Source organism: Melopsittacus undulatus, chromosome 9, assembly GCF_012275295.1.
Source record: "Melopsittacus undulatus isolate bMelUnd1 chromosome 9, bMelUnd1.mat.Z, whole genome shotgun sequence".
NCBI classification, from domain to species: Eukaryota; Metazoa; Chordata; class Aves; order Psittaciformes; family Psittaculidae; genus Melopsittacus; species Melopsittacus undulatus.
Window position 1 is genome coordinate 17,260,099 of NC_047535.1, and position 18,420 is coordinate 17,278,518.

Below are 18,420 nucleotides of genomic sequence, written 5' to 3' on the forward strand. Positions count from 1 at the left end.
TTGAGGACACCAGAACTGCACACAATACTCCAAGTGAGGTCTCACGAGAGCAGAGTAGAGGGGCAGGATCACCTCCTTTGACCTGCTGGTCACACTCCTTTTGATGCAGCCCAGGATACAGTTGGCTTTCTGGGCTGTGAGTGCACACTGCTGGCTCATGTTCATTTTCTCATCAGCCAACACCCCCATGTCCTTCTCCACAGGGCTGCTCTGAATCTCTTCTCTGCCCAGCCTGTAGCTGTTCCTGGGATTGCTCCGACCCAGGTGTAGGACCTTGCACTTGTCATGGTTAAACTTCATGAGGTTGGCATCAGCACATTTACAACAGCACATTCTTCTGTTGTAAACTCCTAACTAAGGGTCAGCCACAGTCTCAACCACATAGTCCCGAATCTGTATGCAGTGAAAGTAGCCCACAACAAAATGACTGCTTACAACTTCTAAGTGTGTAAGTGAAGTTCCTATTATTATTGACGTTCTGTTTTCTAAGCACTTCACTTTCTTTTTCATTTGAAAAAAAAAACATTACTTTGAAATGAAGCTGAAAGGAACCATTGAGATGCAGGTTATAAGCTTCAGTGCACAACAGAACACTTACCAAACAGCACTGGTGACCTTCAATTCCCATTCAAAAACTCTAGCTCTGTGACAGGCATTTAAAGAGTTCAGCTAGAGCAGTTTAAAAGGTTAATATAAGATGCTGTTCCTTCCTGCCTCCTCAGATGGGGCCATAACTGATTACATGAGTACTCTTAACCCTACTCAATACAAAACTTAGATAAGCTACCTCATTTTGCAGCATGTCAAGGTACTGCATTTATCTACACTGAACCAAGCAGGGACAAATCCACTACTTTCAACCACAGGGGTAGTAGCCTCATAAATTGTTCCAACTACATACACTGAAACATCCATTTACAAGTTCTACTATTTTCTCACATCAAGACAAACTATCCCTTGTTTCACAGTTACTGACAACTCTAGCATGCACATATGGCATTGCCCATACAAAGCAGCTCTACTAATGTATAATTTCCTAAATGATGCTAATAAAACCTTAACGAATTAAGAGTAAAAAAATTTGTACATACGTAATGGGAAAAATACATACTTTCACACTACTTAGTGACAAAGAACTTTGCATAATTTAATGTTTAACATTAATTTGTAAAACTGAAAAAGCTGTAGCTAATTTGCTCATGAATAAATAAAACTGGTCCTCTGTACCCAGAATACATTACACAGATTAGGCAGGAACTAGCAATTGCATCATCAACAGTTCCTGTATCACCCAAATTTAGTCCTGTTTATTTTTAGAAGAGTTTATTCCCAGAACAGCCATTACCATATAAATTGACTGGAAAAATAAATGAATAACAAACAAGTAAGAGGGTATAAACTGGAAGCTGGCAAAAGGAGAGTACTAAATATGAATGCTTTTTCAATACAGCAATTGTTCTGTGTTTCCACACATGGACACTGCAGTATGATTCTAGAGACAGTCCTGTCCTATTGAGTAGTGTTCTTGTTTATCTCTTTCCACTTTATTCCATTAATATTTTATTCTTTGTCTATTCGTATTGGGTAAATTTTCTTTCCCATATCTGTCCCTTCCTGCTAAGGGTTACAATCTTTCATAAAGAAAACTCAACACATTTTTGTCCCCTGACATTTGAAGTGATCAGCCTTAAAACCAGTATTATTCTCATTCACCTGTGGCAGTAAGATGTCACCTTCCCATAAATACAAGCCCTGAAGTTATACCCTAAGTCACAAAGAAAATAAAAACTGAGCAGCCAAAGAATGGAAGTGTCATGGCAGACAGAAGGAGCAGGTAGAACTATAGAACAACATCCCTTAACTATTAGCTGTTCTGCAGCAAACATCAGTAGTTGTGCGCATCTCTCACGTTTTTCACTGTGTCACAACACTACAGAGGATAACAGAAGTACATCAAAAGCTTACAACACTACATCCAAAGAATTCTACAATCTTCACAATTACTTGAGAAAAGCTTACAACACAGCTCCCAGAGCATTACTTGCATTTACAATAACAACACAATCCATGCCTACAGAACAAAACAGACAATCTATGGGTAACACTGTTTTTTGTACGTGGAACCATAATTCTGAAAGCTACTGCAATGCACCAAGGCCTGCTAAGACCTTTTTTACGTGTCTTTCTATAATGTCCGGAGAGTAGGCAATACATGCTCCCATCTTTCCATCAGAAGACACCAGGCAAGTGAAGAGGGAAGATAAAAAACATCCTTGAATGAGAATCAGAACTGGTTATACAATACTACACACATTCCTTCCTTGACATCTAAAAAAGTAAAATAAGAAATAATTAACATATGTAGGCTTTCCGATCAGAAAAGTGAATCCCTTAAAACTGATCAAGCCTTCGGAAAGATTGCAATAGTCTCAGTCCACAGAGGAAGACACTGGAGATGATAGATGATATAATACAAATAAAGAACAAGATTTCAGAGACTTAGGGTCAAATCCTTTAAGACTGGAACACAGCTTATCAAGTACATGAAAGACATGTACATACACGTAACGCTGTGAAACTTCAGTGAGCTAGTTTATTATTTTCTTCTAAAGTTAACAGTTACATTAAGGTTGTGCCATAGTTTATGCCCAGCTGGCAACTCAGAGCCACGCTGCTTGCTCACTCCATTCTTTTTCCAACCCCTGCCGCAGTTACCAGAGGGATGGGGTGAAGAATCAAATGAAAGTAAATCCCATGGGTTAAGATAAGAACAGTTCAGTACTAAGGTACAGTACAATACTACCACTAATAATAAGGGAAATAACAAGGGGAGAGAATATAAAACTAAAATGGAGAAAGGAAAAGAAAATAACAAACACAAGTGATGCACAATACAATTGCTCACCACCCACTAACTAATACCCAGCCCAACCTGAGCAGTGATCTGGGCCTTCCAGCTAGCTGCCCCCAGTTTATATACTAGGCATGATGTGGTGTGGTACAAAATGCCCCTCTGGCTAGTTTGGGTCAGGTGTTCTGTCTCTGCTTCCTCCTGGCTTCCCTTACCCTCTCCTCACTGGCAGAGCATAGGACTGAAAAGTCTTTGATTGAGGTAAGCATTACTTAACAACAACTACAAACATCGTTGTGTTACCAGCATTGCTCTCAGACTAAAGTCAAAAACAGAGCACTGCACCAGCTAGTAAGAAGGAGAAAAATAACTGTTACAATTGAACCCAGGACAGGTTGCCAGATTTTCAGCTGGGTAGTCCAGATTTCAAGCAGGAATACAACAAATGCCTTCAAAAATGCCCCGTTTTCAGCCCGCATGCAGCAAGCCACGACAGATTTTCACAGTAACAGTTACAAACATATTGCTATAGTTTGAAGCAAAACAAATGAGGTAACTGTGGAGAGTATTCAAAAAGTCTGTATAACTATCTTTCAAGATAGCCAGTTCTTTACCTGAGCTAAATCTGTGTATGAACTCTTACACAGTTTCTTTATCAAAATGTTCCAAATAAAGGAAGCAGAACAACACAGGAAACAGATGTTTCCATCAACAGATTAAATTTTTGCCTCAGCAATATTCCCTGAAGGCTTAGTTTCCTAATGTCAAATACTGCTAATATGTACAAAACCTGTCTGCAGAATAAGCACATACAAAACAGGAATAAACCAAAACCTTGGCTTTGAAGATATTTAAGCACTCACTATTAGCTAGACTGAATACTTGGTGATGTTCTGTTTATCACTATGAACAGAACATAGTAATTGATTTGGATGAGGGGATCAAGTGCATCCTCACTAAGTTTGCAAATGTCACCAAGTTAAGCAGAAGTGTTGATCTGCTGGAGGATAGGAAGGTTCTACAGAGGAATCGGGAAAGGTTTGATCAATGGGCTATAGCAAACTGTGCTTCTAAAAAACGCAAAGAACCAGGTCCTGCACCTGTGCCACAACAACCCTACGCAATGCTACAAGCCTGGGGAAGAATGGCTAGAAAGCTGGTTGGTGGAAAAGGACTTGGGGGTGTTGTCTGACAGAGAGCTGAATAGAAGTCAGCTCTTGCCCAGTTGACCAAGGCAGGCAACAGCATCCTGGTTGTGTAAGAAACAGTGTGGCCAGCAGGACAAGGAAAATGATCATCCCCCTGTACTATGCACTGGTGAGGCTGCAGTTCAAATACTGTACTGAGTTTTGGGCCACTCACTGCAAGGTGCTGGAGTGTGTTCAGAGATGGGCAACAAAGCTGGTGAACTGTCTGAAGCAGAAGTCCCATGAGGAGTGCCTGACGGAATCGGAGTTGTTTAGTTTAGAGAAAAGGAGGCTCAGGAGAGATGTTATTGCTCTCTACAACTACCTTAAAAGAGCTTGCAGTGATGTGGGTGTCAGTCTCTTGTCCCAGAAAACAAGTGGTAAGACAACAGTAAAAGGCCTCAAATTGCACCATGGGAGGTTTAGATCAGGCATTCGGAAATACTCCACTGAAAGGGTTATCAAGCACTTCCCTGGAACAGGCTTGCCTAGGGAACAGTTGGAGACACCATCCCTCAAGGTATTTGAAAGACATGTACATGTGGTACTTAGGACATGGTTTAGTGGTGGACTTGGCAGTGCTGGGTTAACAGTCAGACTCAATATTAAAGCTCTTTTCCAACCTAAACAATTCTAGAATTTTAGGTTAATAAGTGATAAGAAAAAAAGGTAACATGTTGAAGGTCCTGAAACCTACCAAAATTATTCATTTACCAAAATGAAGAGTTATGCAGTTATGTGTTTTCAATCTAAAGCTACATCTACACAGAGAAATAGATTCAGCGAATAAGAAATTAGATATCTGAATCCCTAGAATTCTATTGACAGAGGCAGAACTTGTGGTTTAGTCCTGTATGCCTCGCTCCTTTTTCAAAAGGAAAAAAATAAAAAAGGAAAAATCTCCCAAACTTACTTAGAATAATTGGTGAAATTCAGCTGATTTTGTGAATGTATTGGTTTAGTGGGCTCAGAATGATGGCTGGCAGGAACCTGCGCAGATGGCTTATTTTCAAAACTCCTGCGATCAAAGTACGAGAGCTGCTTTCGGTAATATTCTTCATCTTCTTCAGGATCATAATGATTTGAACGCACGATATCTTCAGGTGGCTTTACTTGAGGTCTCTGTGGTTCTGGAGCCCTAACCAAGAACAGTAACACACAGTTGCCTTACACAGTCAACAAGCATAAATACCTGAATTGGAATTCAACTTTTATAACCCAGTTAGTAATAAGGCAACTAACGTTTAATTCTTACAATTACATAGCTTGACTTTTTAACCTATACCACATGGAAATTAAGATGGTTGTGAAACAGCATGAAGAAAAAAATCCTTATTTCCCCTTTTACCTTTCCTATTCCATTTACTTTTACTTTCTAATTATCTCAAACTTATAATAAAATTACAAACCAAAAGATAGACCCTTCTCAAAAATGCTGGAAAGACACACTGCATCCTTCCTCTACTTCCCAGAAATCATATGCATGAGAACTGACTTTATGCCCTGCCTTACTATGCACAGAAGTCATAATGACACACTCCAACTCCCCACTCGAGTTTCCAATTTGAACCCCTAAAGTAAGTTTTCTGAATATTCTGATCTCATGTCAAGAACTAAATTTAATTAATCAACTGAGCATCTACCTGTAAGTTGTTTTGTCATGTTCATAATGGCTTTGAGAAGTTGATTTTGGACCACTTGCAGTTGCGAGTGTAGGCTTAGGTGCTAGCTCAGGAGGCTGTAAAGAAAAGCACAGCATGTTCTCTCAGATTCAAACATTTAGAAAGATACAGCACTTAAGGAATAAGAAAACTAAGACTGCCTCCTCTCACCCAAAATGAAAACCAGAATTAAATACTAGTGAAAGATGAACTGGAGTAGTTTTCAGCATAGCAAGATTCCCTTCACTGTTTTCACAATGTTTTCAGCTTCTGCTTTTAAAACATACTGCAGTTAGGTTGCTAAGAGGCTATTCCACAAGCACTAAAGCTTTCTTTCTAAGACAGTATTTTACTTCTTGCAATCTAGTCTCATTAACAAGAAGCAGGCAATTTAGCCAAAAAAAAAAAAGCCAACCAACAAACCACTAAAAAATCCTCACAAATATCAAATTATTTACCTTGACAGCTGATGTATCACTTGGGTCCTTCATTTTTTCCAAAGATGGTGATCTTCTTCTTTCAAATATCTTAACCCGACTTCGCACAGACTGTGGTTTCATGGCTGGATCATCATCTTCCTCTGCTAGAGATGGTGGTGTAGGCAGTGGTTTACTGTTAGAAGGCAAAACTTCTGGTTTTGTTTGTGATGAAGGGGGAGGAGGAAGAGAAACACCTGAAGTGCTATGAGAAGGCTCATACTGTCCAGCTTTAGCACTATAGGCTTGAGGAGGACCTTGGTCGTAGGCCCTTACATGTGGATCAAAGTACTGCTTCGGTTCGGGAGATCTAGAAATGGCTGACTGGTATGGCTGAGCTTCTGGTTTGTATCTACCATGTGTGTCATATCCAACAGTATGTTGATCTTCATATCTCACTTGTGGTAAGCTGAAGTTTTTGGGTGCATGCTCATAGCGAGGTCTGCCATCATAGCTCATTGTAGGGGGTTCCTCAAAACGAGGTTGTGCTGGATAATAGCTGCGTTCTGTGCTCTCATCTGTATTTTGTCTGGAATCAAGATCCCTAGGAGGCTGGTTTTCGTAAGCTGTTCTTGTTTGGTTGTAGGGCGGTTTTTCATCGTAATATGCCCAGTGCTCCTCATAGGGAGGCACACGTTCATCATAATGTAGGCGAGGGTCATAACCACGAGGAAATTGATCTACATAGTTTGCAGAATCATATCTGTATGATGACTGTTCGTAGTCCCTACTGGGTTGTTTTTCTGCATACTGAGCCTGGGATTCATAGATCAGATTTGGGTCTCTTTCCTGTCTCTGTACTGGGTGATTAATTGTTGGCTGTTTCAAGACGTAGCTTTGTCTGGATGCTTCTTCATTAACATATGGATCCTTTCGGTATATCTGTTAAAGAGAGGCACAGTTCTCAGTTAAAATGCAGAGTAACTGCAGCTGCACTTGAAATGTAGTATTTTAAGCAAATCTAATTTCTAAATATTGGCTCTGATTTTGTTTAAAAACAGAATAATTTGATGCAGGGTTTTCTTTGCAATCACAGGTGATTCAAGAGATGCCTTCCATCCCTATTTTTTAGCAAAACCAATTAAGTAGATTCAAAGGGAAAGACAAAGTTAACAGTCTCTCACCTTTAGCGTTTGGTGTCGGGGGGGAGGGAGGGCAGGGGTGACAGAGACCACAAATACTTTTTTGCAGGGCATGAGAAGAGCAGAAGCAAATTGACTTACATATTTAAGTTAGTTCTAGCACTGCTAAGGAAGTATACAGTCACTCAACAAATTGGATTCACCTTCCTGATCAAGGATTTGGCACGATTTGAAGTATACAAGATCTAGTGTCATTTTAGGGATCTAACAGATTTTTCCCAAGGCCTCATTAATAAGCAGCAGAACACTGACAAGCTAAAAAAGTCACACAAAGTAAAATCAAAATATAGAACGCAGCCTTTTTTAATAACGTATCATCTTTTTACGAAGTGAAAGGTATACAGTTTTAAGCCATGCACACAAAACATTAGCTGATGCTTAGCAATTCAGATGCACTGTTTTTGTAACCTGCTTGATCTCTTACAGAAAAAAAATTAGAAGGAATTCTCCAAATTAGGGCAAAACAAAAAGATCATGTGCTAGCTTGATGTACAGCAGGAAATCAGCGCAACAATGTGGCACAGGTACCTTTGCTGGATCTATATGCGGCGATAAGGATGATGACTCTTGTTCTCTTAGGACTATATGAGCTCCCTCAGTACTTGATGTTCTTAAGGGGCCCGCCTGTGGTTGGTAAGAGTTGTAAGGAGCAGCAGTAGGCTCCTCCAGTCTGACATTAGTTAGGTTTACATTAGCATTTACTGCGGAGGCTGATGAGGTTGCAGGGTTTGATTCAGGCGACGGGGAAAGGTAAGGGACTGCAGGTGAGGCTTCTGCTTTCTGTGAAGTGTTTAAAATATTTTAAATATACCGCTATTGAATCGCTGTATGACTTTTTGATTTATATTAATTTAAATAATGCTTTGATCAATGCAGCTAGATGTAGAATGAAATGTACTGAATGTATCATGCACTAGCACTTCCAGAAATTATGCTGAACATTAAAGCAAAACATTTAAAGAAGAATGGTACTTCAATCCCCCTGCTGTCAGAATGAGCCACTGAAACAGATAGGGCAAGGTGATTCTCTAGCTCACTGTAACGTATTGCTATTGCCATTGACAGATTCTTGTATGCACTCACAATACTGGTAAGCAGACCATTAACACAGATTTCTTGTTCAAGACAACTCAGAACCTGAAGTAAATGTACAGTCGTCAGTGTATAGAATTACTTTCTTACCGGCTGAGTAGTTGTTTTAAATCCTGAAGAATCAACTCTGAGATTTGGCTGTGGCTGAGCTTGAGATGCATAAGTAGAGTAAGTTTGAGTATCATGATGCATTCCAGAAGAATCCTCTCTAACAGGTTCAGAAGAACGTGTAATAGCAGATTCAGGAGGTGTCCCAACCTCATCATTCAGAGTTTCATCCAGTTCTTGATCAGTATAAGCACCCCCTTCTGTATCTGTGTCTTCATAATCAGATGTGTGTCTACTGTCTGTGCTATACATAGAATATTCACTACCAGGAGCTGAGAGGTAAGAAAGGCGGTCATCGTGTAAATCAAGGTCCTCACTTGTAGCACCATCTGCCTGTGTCAAACAAAATTTTAAAATACCTTTTCAAGAATGCCCTTTTTCTTGCATTGCAAAGCTAGGATTTTTTTTTGAATGTGCGAATAATTAAACCTGAACAAATGGAAGGCATCCATTTTGTTCTGAACCACAACAGAAGGTCTGACAGTTAAAGAAGTTAGTTATATTCCAAATCCAGAAGCATAGCAAAAATATGAGATTTCAACAAATCAGAGTATCACAAAGGAGAGAAATCAGGTTTTAATCACTGAAGATGTCAAGCTTACACCTAAAAGCCTTTTCTGCAGTCTAGCTCTTTTAGTCGTTTTGCTAAGGGGTCAGATGACTGTCAGTGTAAGAAACGGGATAATGTATAATGTTCACATAAATCAGTGTTTCAAAAGACACAAAGCTACACTACAAAAGGATGATACTGAAATCATTAACATAAGCTTAAAGTATATATATATATATATCAGGGAAATAAGATCTAATAAAGATATATATAATTAAGAATTATGTAGCAACAGCTGATTAAGTTGACACTTTGCCTGATATTAGTTCAAGAGGATGGATCTAATATGCATAGTGTTAACATGCAGCTTGAAAAGGCAAGTGGAGTTTTAGTAGTGAACATAGAATACCAACTTCTGATTTTTTTTAACTGTGTTCTCACAACTAAGAGAAAACTGGTCCCAGAAGGGTCAGAAAGAACATGAACATTCCACTTGCTTTTATATTAGTGAAAAATTCATCAGGCAATCCCAGCCCGTAGTACCAATGCAGCAGAACACCCAAAAGTTTTAATGAAAAAGCACCCAATCCTGACAAAGTCTTCAAAGCCAGAGCATACCCTCCAGTTAACAGTGGCAACGGGCAAAAGCTCTCACTGACTACACTCTCCCTCACAAGGACAACCATACAGCCCTCATGAACAGAACAACTGACCTCATGTAGTGACAAATCAGTGATGAGCAGTTCACACAGCCATGAGGCATTATTGCTTTAGATCTTCAAAGGATGGTTAAAATGAGTAATTAAAAAGGAAAGCAAACTTAATCCCACAAGTATCTGCCCACATCTGTAATACCTGTTACAACAAAGGAACAAGTAACTTCTCATAAATAGAGTTGTCATTTCTCCCCAAACATTATTTCTTACCTTTCCTTCTGAAACCCACACTAGCTGGTTCTGTTGTTGCTGAATTGCTTCTTTCAGAGCTCCATACCATCCTTCATTCATTGAATTCAAGTTAATGGTAGCTAGAAGTACAGGAGGTTAGTATGACTTATGATTTCTGCAGCTACAAGAAGGATGTGTACCTCTAGTAAGAAAAGCAATATAAACTGGCAAGTTAAAGCTATGATATTTAAATAGTACTACAAACATTAGCATTCAAAGCAAAGTTAAAGCCTATTATAGTTTGGGACATTTTTTCCCATGGGAAATACTGAGTTAACAGTAATTTGGAATAAAGCAACACTTGAGTTTAGCCATCTGTCCTGGTTTGAGCAGTAGCAGTAATTTTTCTCCTTCTTGGTAGCTGGTGCAGTGCTGTGTTTTGACTTTTGGGGCTGAGAACGGTTGCTGACAGCCAACATGTTTTGAGTTACTGCTCAGGTGTTTGGTTTGTCCAAGGCCTTTTCTGAGCTCATGCTCTGCCAGGGAGGAGGGGAGGCCGGGACGAAGGAGAGACAGGACACCTGACCCAGGCTAGCCAAAGAGGTATTCCATACCATAGCATATCATACCCAGGATGTAACTGGGAGAGACCCGGAAGGGCTGGAGCTCTGGGGGGATGGAGGAGGTATCGCTCGGTGCTCGGTTGGGCAGGGTGGAGTGAGTTATGGGTTGGTGGCAGGTGAGATGTTGTATTCTCTTCACTTGTTATTGGCTTTATCATTATTATTTGTAGTAGTAGTGGCAGTAGTGATTTGTGTTACACCTTAGCTATTAAACTGTTCTTATCTCAACCCGTGGGGGCTACATTCTTTGGATTCTCCTTCCTAACTCTCCGGGAGCTGGGGGAGCAAGGGGGGGAGTGAGTGAACGAGCTGTGTGTGCACTTGGTTTAAACTGCGACACCATCATCTTCCTATTTATGCACATGTTTGATTTCAGCTGACAAACCTGCAAAGCCACCAGATCTATTATTAGAAACATCATTTTGACATTTCGTATTATTTTACATTTATGCAGTTACGTGCAAACAATGCACTCATCAATGAGCTGTTGGTTACTGAACACCTGCCCCTCCCTATCAGATACTCTAAAATTAGTGTATGTGATTACTTACTTGTGAAGAGATGATGATTATTTTTGCGTAGCTTGTGAGCTCTTTCATACAGCTTTCTGGCACTTTTTCGTGATTCTGGGCACAACCTCATTCTCATAGTCTTTACACCTTGCTTAGAATCAGGATTTAGGAACACTACAATAGGATACCACTGGGCATAATTCAGACGGTCCACTGCATTAGGAGTGACATCTAATAAAGCATGTTTGTCCTGTTGTGGTAAAAAGGACAGAAGCACAGTAGTGAATCAATTAAGACTTTTTTATTTTTTTTTTCCCTTTAACATCCTCCAGAAATCTACTTGCTGCTACTTTTAGAGTTCATTGTCTCAAAGTATTCATTCAAATTCTTTTCCTATTTGAATACTGGAAACCAAACAAATTCCAATACTAGGCTACACAGACATACACATTTTGAACATGAGAAAATTGGTTTTAAACACACTCATTACTCAGGCTCCTAAATTTGAAACACCCAACACTTTACTTGATGATACCAGTTTTACCCTTCTTGTGTTAAAAGCACAGTGACAGTAAAAGACTTACCCTATCAATTATCTGTTTTATAGTGTGAAGACGAATAATGCCAGAACTACGTTGGTCAGTACCAGCATCTCTTGGTTCACTTTCTGGTAAAAAGGACACAGTAAAAAAAATCTGTTGCAAGTTTACAAAATATTCTACATTGACTTCTTAATATAAAACCACTCCATAGCTTAAACTGTTAATTCTGATTGAAGACATTCCCCCCTGCCTCAAAATAATACATTAAAATCAGCCTACTGATTTGACCACAAAAAATCACTGTATCTTTACAAAAGCACTTAGAAACAGGGTAAAGTACCAAATTAAAATTAAATTCGAGAAGGCTATAAAAATAGAACTGATGTTATTTTTACCCTCAGAGAATTCTAAGCAACCAGTGAAAGAGCTTACGTTTTGTCTGTTCCTTTACACTATCAACATCTTGTTAAATATGGTAACAGCTAAAGTAACATAGAAACTGTCTAGCTAAAAGGAAGTTGACTATTTTATAACTGCACAAAACATTATTCCACACTTACTTGCAATTTGAAAGATATCTGGTTCTTCTCTAGCAAGTTTCTCACGTGCCACATCAGCTATTGGACCAAAAATGGTTACAGGTCTGAGAAACCCAGCTAGAATTGAAAGCAAAAAGTCAAAATGCATTGATTGTTTAAAACAAATGCAAGACACTCTTTCATATGTAGGCTACGACAAAGCAAATCACATAGATCTGTTATTCTGCAACAGTAAGAATAAAGCCATACCTTCCCGAAGAACAACTCTCTCATAGGCAGGAAACTTTGTCTGAACAGGTTGTGCAGAAAGATCTTCTCTGCTTTTTCGTAGATTTCTTTTTGAACTACGCAAACCTCGGAATCTCCAAAAATCTGCTCGATCTCCTCCTGCTGTCTTTGGAAGCGTGTACTGTACACTAGCTAGTTGCTCAGCTCTAAGATAACAACAAATCCCAACCAGTTATCACAGAAGTCAGCTTCTGAAGTAATGCTTGACTAGCAAGCTTATACTTCCAAAACCCAGTACCACCTGCTGAATCAAGCTTTTGTTGTTTCTGTATTAGTAAGAACAAGATTGAACTACTGAGGCTGATATCACATTTCTAAAGCATTACATAGCCTTGTCTCTTGTACTGAAGGGAAAGCTTTTAGTGTTTTTGTGGACTATAAAAGAGTTAAAAGCAAATACATAGGTTAGATATTTAACTTCAACTTTTTTTAACACTGTCACTTTTTCTGACTAAACCAGTTCTATAAACCTGTGTCCTGCAGCCAAGTGGAATCATTCATCCTACAGATGCAGAATTTAAAATCATAACTTTAAACCAGCAATTTATGTATTTTAATATCGTACCTGTTTTTGTTAGGTATGATACCTCTTTCAACTTCCTTATGATTCTTGCCAATTCGAATTGCCAGCCATGAACCCAGTTTGCCATTGTACAGAGTGTCCACCACGCGGAACACTTCACCTTTGTTGAAACTTAGTCCATAAGGAGATTCCTTTTCATATTCAAAGTGAGTTCTAATATAGAAAGAATCCCCTACATCAGACTCAACAATGCGACGATAGACTGAAAAAAGAAAACCGAAAGTAGGATGCGTTATGTAAATTCAAGTGATGTCCTAACGCTCACAAGAGCAACAGTGGGTCACCTTCTGTTTGTTTTCAATCTACAATAATACTTCAAGAAGCTGTAATGGCTCAAAGCTGCTCCATTTTAAACAGCATAACTATTAATACCAACTTAATCTACCAATATAAACTCAGCTTTCAAAGCAAGAAATTCTCTGCCAGTGCAAGTTCAGTTCAGTTCACCTGGAAGGAACTGATCTTACTGGGAAAGAAGTTTGTGTGTGCAACACAGTGTTATCACTCATTTTCAGTGTGTCCTGGGTTCAGCTGTAACAGTTACAGCTGAATCCAGGATACAATGGTATGACTCCAACACTATTCTGCTGCCCCCCAGGTTTCACGCCCTACTTCTGTCAGATGCCAGGAGCTATTTTCAGTGGGCTTTTTGTGGGGTTGTTTTGTTAGGGGGTTTTGTTTGTTCCTCTGGGTTGGGGGGGGGGTGGGGGGGGGTTCCATTACAATTTCAATCTCTAAGTCCATCTGTAATAATAACCTATCCCAAAGCCAAATAAAAGCCAAAAGTTAGTCATCATTCACTATACTTCTTATGTTGTTCCAAGCAGTCTACTACATTGCTCCCGATATACAAATATTTACCGTCTTTTTTTCTTCTGTGCTAAAATGGTCACTTCTTCACCTTTAGGAAGATCAAGCAAAAAAAGGACAGCTTCTTCTCTGATGATATTTGTGAAGTCTACGTTATTTACCTGGTATCAATGAAGTAATTGGTTTGATTTAGCATATGGCATTATTATAACAGATTTAACTATACAACGGGAAGCCTGTACCAGCTTATTGCTACGATTTTTTTCTGAATTGAGTTTCCCCAAGTACGTCTATCTCAAGGTCTCTCTTGCATCTGAGTAGTCCCACATTATTCCTTGCTAAACCATAGCTTCCAGAATAATAGGTAGCTGTTCATTAGCTGTTCCTTAGATCAATATTATGGAACATTTAAAACCACCAGTAAGAGTCCTCACAATTTAGTGACTGAACAGTTATCAAACTCAAACAACTCCATCAACTGAATCAATCTCAGAAACTGGACGTAAAACTTAATAGCCTTCCTAACAACAGCATAGTAACAGGAGTTTTTGCTGCTATTAATTCATGGAGTAAGTAAGTGCATACAAAAAAAAACCCTCTAAGAACTACAAAGGTAATATAGTCAATGCTACAGAAAGGAAACCTACTTTGGTACAGGAAAACATTTGTACTGTTATTGGTTTTGACATACCCTGAGAATCTGGTCCCCTTCCTCTAATCCTTCTTTTGCTGCAGGGCTGTCTTCCAGAACACCAGCTACAAATATGCCAACATCATTGCCACCTGCTAGTCGCAATCCCACACTATCTCCTTTTCTGAATTTTACCAGTTTCATGCTTGGCCTAGAGATTTAGAAAATATTTCACTTAGAGACATAATAGCATAAAACATGCTGGTAAATTTGAGACTGAGCATATGCAAAGAACTAATTTGCTTAACATTTAAATCAGAGAACGTTTTGCTATCCATATCATTAACTGCTTATCAACTGCAGCATTACAACACATTCGTTAGCAGCACTTCAAAAAACACACCTGTATTTACTTGTTTACGGGGGTTGGTTTGTCTTACACTTATACAGTGATTTAAGTGAGACACTTGGACACTCTTCCAGAAATGTTCCTCCTTGTAAATAACAGTCCTGGCATATACATTTACTTTGGCTCTAAAGACATTTGAAAAAGAAATTTGAGACAAAACCAAACTAAAATCTATTCTCATGCACACTAATGTCAATAAAGGAGATCCCAGCTGAAGCAGACTCACTTCCATGGCACAGCTTTGCACATTTCTGTAGTGACCTTTAGTCACTGCCCTCCAATTATCTTATAAAAGGAAAAGAATGTGCTACAGTATCTCTCCTCTCTTTGGAGATGGGGACAGGGCAGGAGGGGCAGGGCGCCCAGAAAGAGAAATACTGCAGATTCTTTCCACTAGTTGATCATTCTAACTGCTCATTTCCATAGAGAATTACTAGACTTTAAAATGGTATATTAAACAATATAAGCACCAGCAAGACATAGAGATAAACCTTAGGTCTATATCCTGATATTTCTGAACAGAAGTATCAGCACAGCATATTGGACTTGACATTAGACCATTTACACAGGTTATTCATCACTTTAGATAAAAGCTTGGTTTGATCAACAACCAGGCATATTTGAATAGAATTCAGAGTTACGTTACCGAAGCATTCCGTCTTCATGGGTTGAATTGGGTAAAGGGCCATCAGACGGACTGACTGGTAAATCGACATCTGGCTGACCTCCTTGTGCATACACTGGCTTTGGTTCTATTAAAATAGCAAAAGACTTCAAATATCCATTTGATCATTTAAAGATGAGAAAGTAAAGCTTAGCCTTATTAAAAACTGACGTATTCAGTAACCCACCTCTAGCCTACTTCAAAACACTTGGCAGTGAAATATTAGAAACTTAGAACAACAGAAGACACTCTCACCGTGCCATTCAAAGCAGCATGATTACTGGCCAAAATATTACTTCAGTAAAAACTGCCAAACTTCCTTTGTACTTCATTAACTACTCTGAACACTGCAGAACTACGAGAAGTAGAAGGCGGTGTGATCCCAAGACCACTTTCAACCCTCCCATCTCTCACCTTAATTTATATAACTTTTACATTTTCCATAAGATCTCTTCCATTAGGAATTCAGTTCCTGAAATGGAAATACTACACTTGAACTACTGCTGCATGCCTTGAGGCTGGCAGATTTTGATGCTTACTTTGGTCCAATTGGTGGTTCTTAATGGTAAGCCCATACTATGGCTTTGCTGCATAGATTCTCTCACATCACTAAGAGGAAACTGCCACTGCTGTCTTCCCTTAGTAATGAACACCAACAGGGCTTCTTCTCTGCTATTTGGTTGGTTATTTTTAAAGAAATTCTATTTAAGGCTTATCTCTGCACACTTGAAAAAAGTTGATTTCAAATGAGGCTGGCTTCAAACAACTCTGTATTCGTTCCAAATTACTAAATGGACTAGTTTGAAATTGATAATTTCAGCCTCTAATGAATCCCCCTCTGAACAAATACTTTCCTTCCACCCTCCTTTGACACAAACCACCATAAGTTTTCTTGCCCTCAGTCTAAGAAGCAAGCTGCTACAGAATCTACCAACTACTTCTCCAACCACGTTTTCATTACAGTCTTTGAAATATCCTGATTTCCCTAGCACTTTCTGTGAAGCTGTTAAAGGATTATATACTTTATTGCACCTTTTTCTCTCAGACTATATATTATAGCAAGTTCATTTTATCTGCAGACACACATTTAAATATTATCTTTATGTACTGGCCTACATCTCCTCCCATGCAAACTAAGTATTTCCACATGCATCTTCTCATTCACTCAGTAACGAATAATTCCTTCTTCCCCACTAACTGACAAAATCCTCACAGTACTTATTACTTGGTTGCCAGTCCTTCAAACTAATCATTAGTAAATTATTTTGGATTAAGAACCACCTCAAGCATCTCCTATCCTGGCTGGCTTTGAATTATGCCAGTTATTATTCTTTAATATTTTATAATAAGACAGAAATTATGCAATCATACTACCATATCCTTTTTCTATCTTTGCAAATATACACTTACTTCATGGGCATTTTGTTCCTTCAGGTCACCCTCCATGACTTTTTTTTTAAATAATATCTCCTGCATTAGGAAGTCTACTGTTCTCATTTTCAAGAAATTTCAGAGTCTATCAACACCACAACTCCTCCAGTTCTTCACTGAGCTACTAAATACACAGGAGTGTAACCTCTCATTCCCCAAGTCTGCACATGTTTTCAAGTCTGAATATGCTCTTTCCTCATTTGGCCCAGCCTTTCAAGAGCCACCTCTAAGCCACCTGCACAGTTCCTCTTCCTCCACTTAAAATTTTACTGAAAGTGCCTGATTCCGTAAACAAAAATATTACAAATCAGCCTGCCCAGAACAATGTCTTGTCACTGTTAGGTTTTTTGTCTCTTTTACACCAACTGGCACTCATCTGCTGCCAGTTACCTTGTCCTTCCCTTTTGGAAAAACATGAACGAAGTTTTGATAGAGGGACTGCACTTGTTAAAACGCCTTCTTGGTCCGTGACTGTAATTAGCAAGTGCTACGCTAACAGAGCATTTCAGAAAATTCTAAACATGCTTGCCTACATCCTTGTTTAAATATAGTCTGCTACAGTAACCCCTAAAAACCAACCTAATTGCCCCTCAGAAGAGAAATAGCAGATCTTAACCTTGCTTGAGAAATCAGGACAAAACTCTTTATGACCATCACCTACACATACAGCTCTAAACACTGAAGTCTGACCCCTATATAATGGGGGTATGATTACAAAGATATAAACGGGGATATGATTACAAAGACTGTTAATATTCAGAAATAAAATACTTAGGACTTGGTTTGTTTTAGGCCTTAGTAATCATTCCACAAATATGCAATGGCATGAAGTCTTCACTGGTCATCCATTCTCAGCGTACAATTACAGTATTTTAATATTTTTACCTGGAAGGGGTGGAGTTTGTTTTTCAGCTCTTTCAACTGCTACCTCTTCCATAGTTTTAGAAATGTCATCTGCATTCTTTACAGGTGTAGAGACCGCTCCTGGTTTAGTTATTCTCTCATCTTCTTTGCTTCGAAGACTATATCAGAAAACAAGATTAAATTCTACATATAGAATTGTTTCTATGACTTTGATCTACTAAGACTACAGAATAAATCCTTTCATTCATGAAGTTCATGTCTAGTGGGTAAGGAACAATTACTATTTAACAAGGTTTTGCTCTTAGACTATCACATTATTAATAATTCTTAATCCAGGCATTTTTTTCCCTAACTTCATATTAATAAAGGACTTCTCTAGATATGGCTAGTGCTCTCCACTTCAAGCACAGAAGTCATACACATGCTCTATATATTGAAAGCTTTCAAAGAAATTGAGAAGGGAAGAAATGAAGAAGAGCAGTTAGGATAGCCGTCTTCATAAACCTCCCTACAGAAATCATGTAATTTTAGACTTAATTCTTCAGCTTTTCTGTGTTCAAGCTAATATAT

General features: G+C 38.8%; 1 protein-coding gene across 1 annotated transcript in view; it reads right to left on the reverse strand.

Annotated features, from left to right (window-relative positions):
- TJP1 (tight junction protein 1) overlaps positions 1-18,420 on the reverse strand; it is a 74,768-nt gene that overhangs the window by 11,628 nt on the left and 44,720 nt on the right. Inside the window, exons 9-23 of the mRNA XM_034066457.1 lie at positions 17,872-18,008; positions 15,538-15,643; positions 14,543-14,693; positions 13,908-14,012; positions 13,024-13,247; positions 12,420-12,604; positions 12,192-12,287; positions 11,674-11,756; positions 11,129-11,339; positions 9,994-10,094; positions 8,500-8,850; positions 7,846-8,097; positions 6,158-7,057; positions 5,682-5,776; positions 4,952-5,176 (exon numbers count right to left, since the gene is read on the reverse strand). Of these exons, the coding sequence (XP_033922348.1) occupies positions 4,952-5,176; positions 5,682-5,776; positions 6,158-7,057; positions 7,846-8,097; positions 8,500-8,850; positions 9,994-10,094; positions 11,129-11,339; positions 11,674-11,756; positions 12,192-12,287; positions 12,420-12,604; positions 13,024-13,247; positions 13,908-14,012; positions 14,543-14,693; positions 15,538-15,643; positions 17,872-18,008 (3,222 nt within the window). The remainder of the gene's footprint in view (positions 1-4,951; positions 5,177-5,681; positions 5,777-6,157; positions 7,058-7,845; positions 8,098-8,499; positions 8,851-9,993; positions 10,095-11,128; positions 11,340-11,673; positions 11,757-12,191; positions 12,288-12,419; positions 12,605-13,023; positions 13,248-13,907; positions 14,013-14,542; positions 14,694-15,537; positions 15,644-17,871; positions 18,009-18,420) is intronic.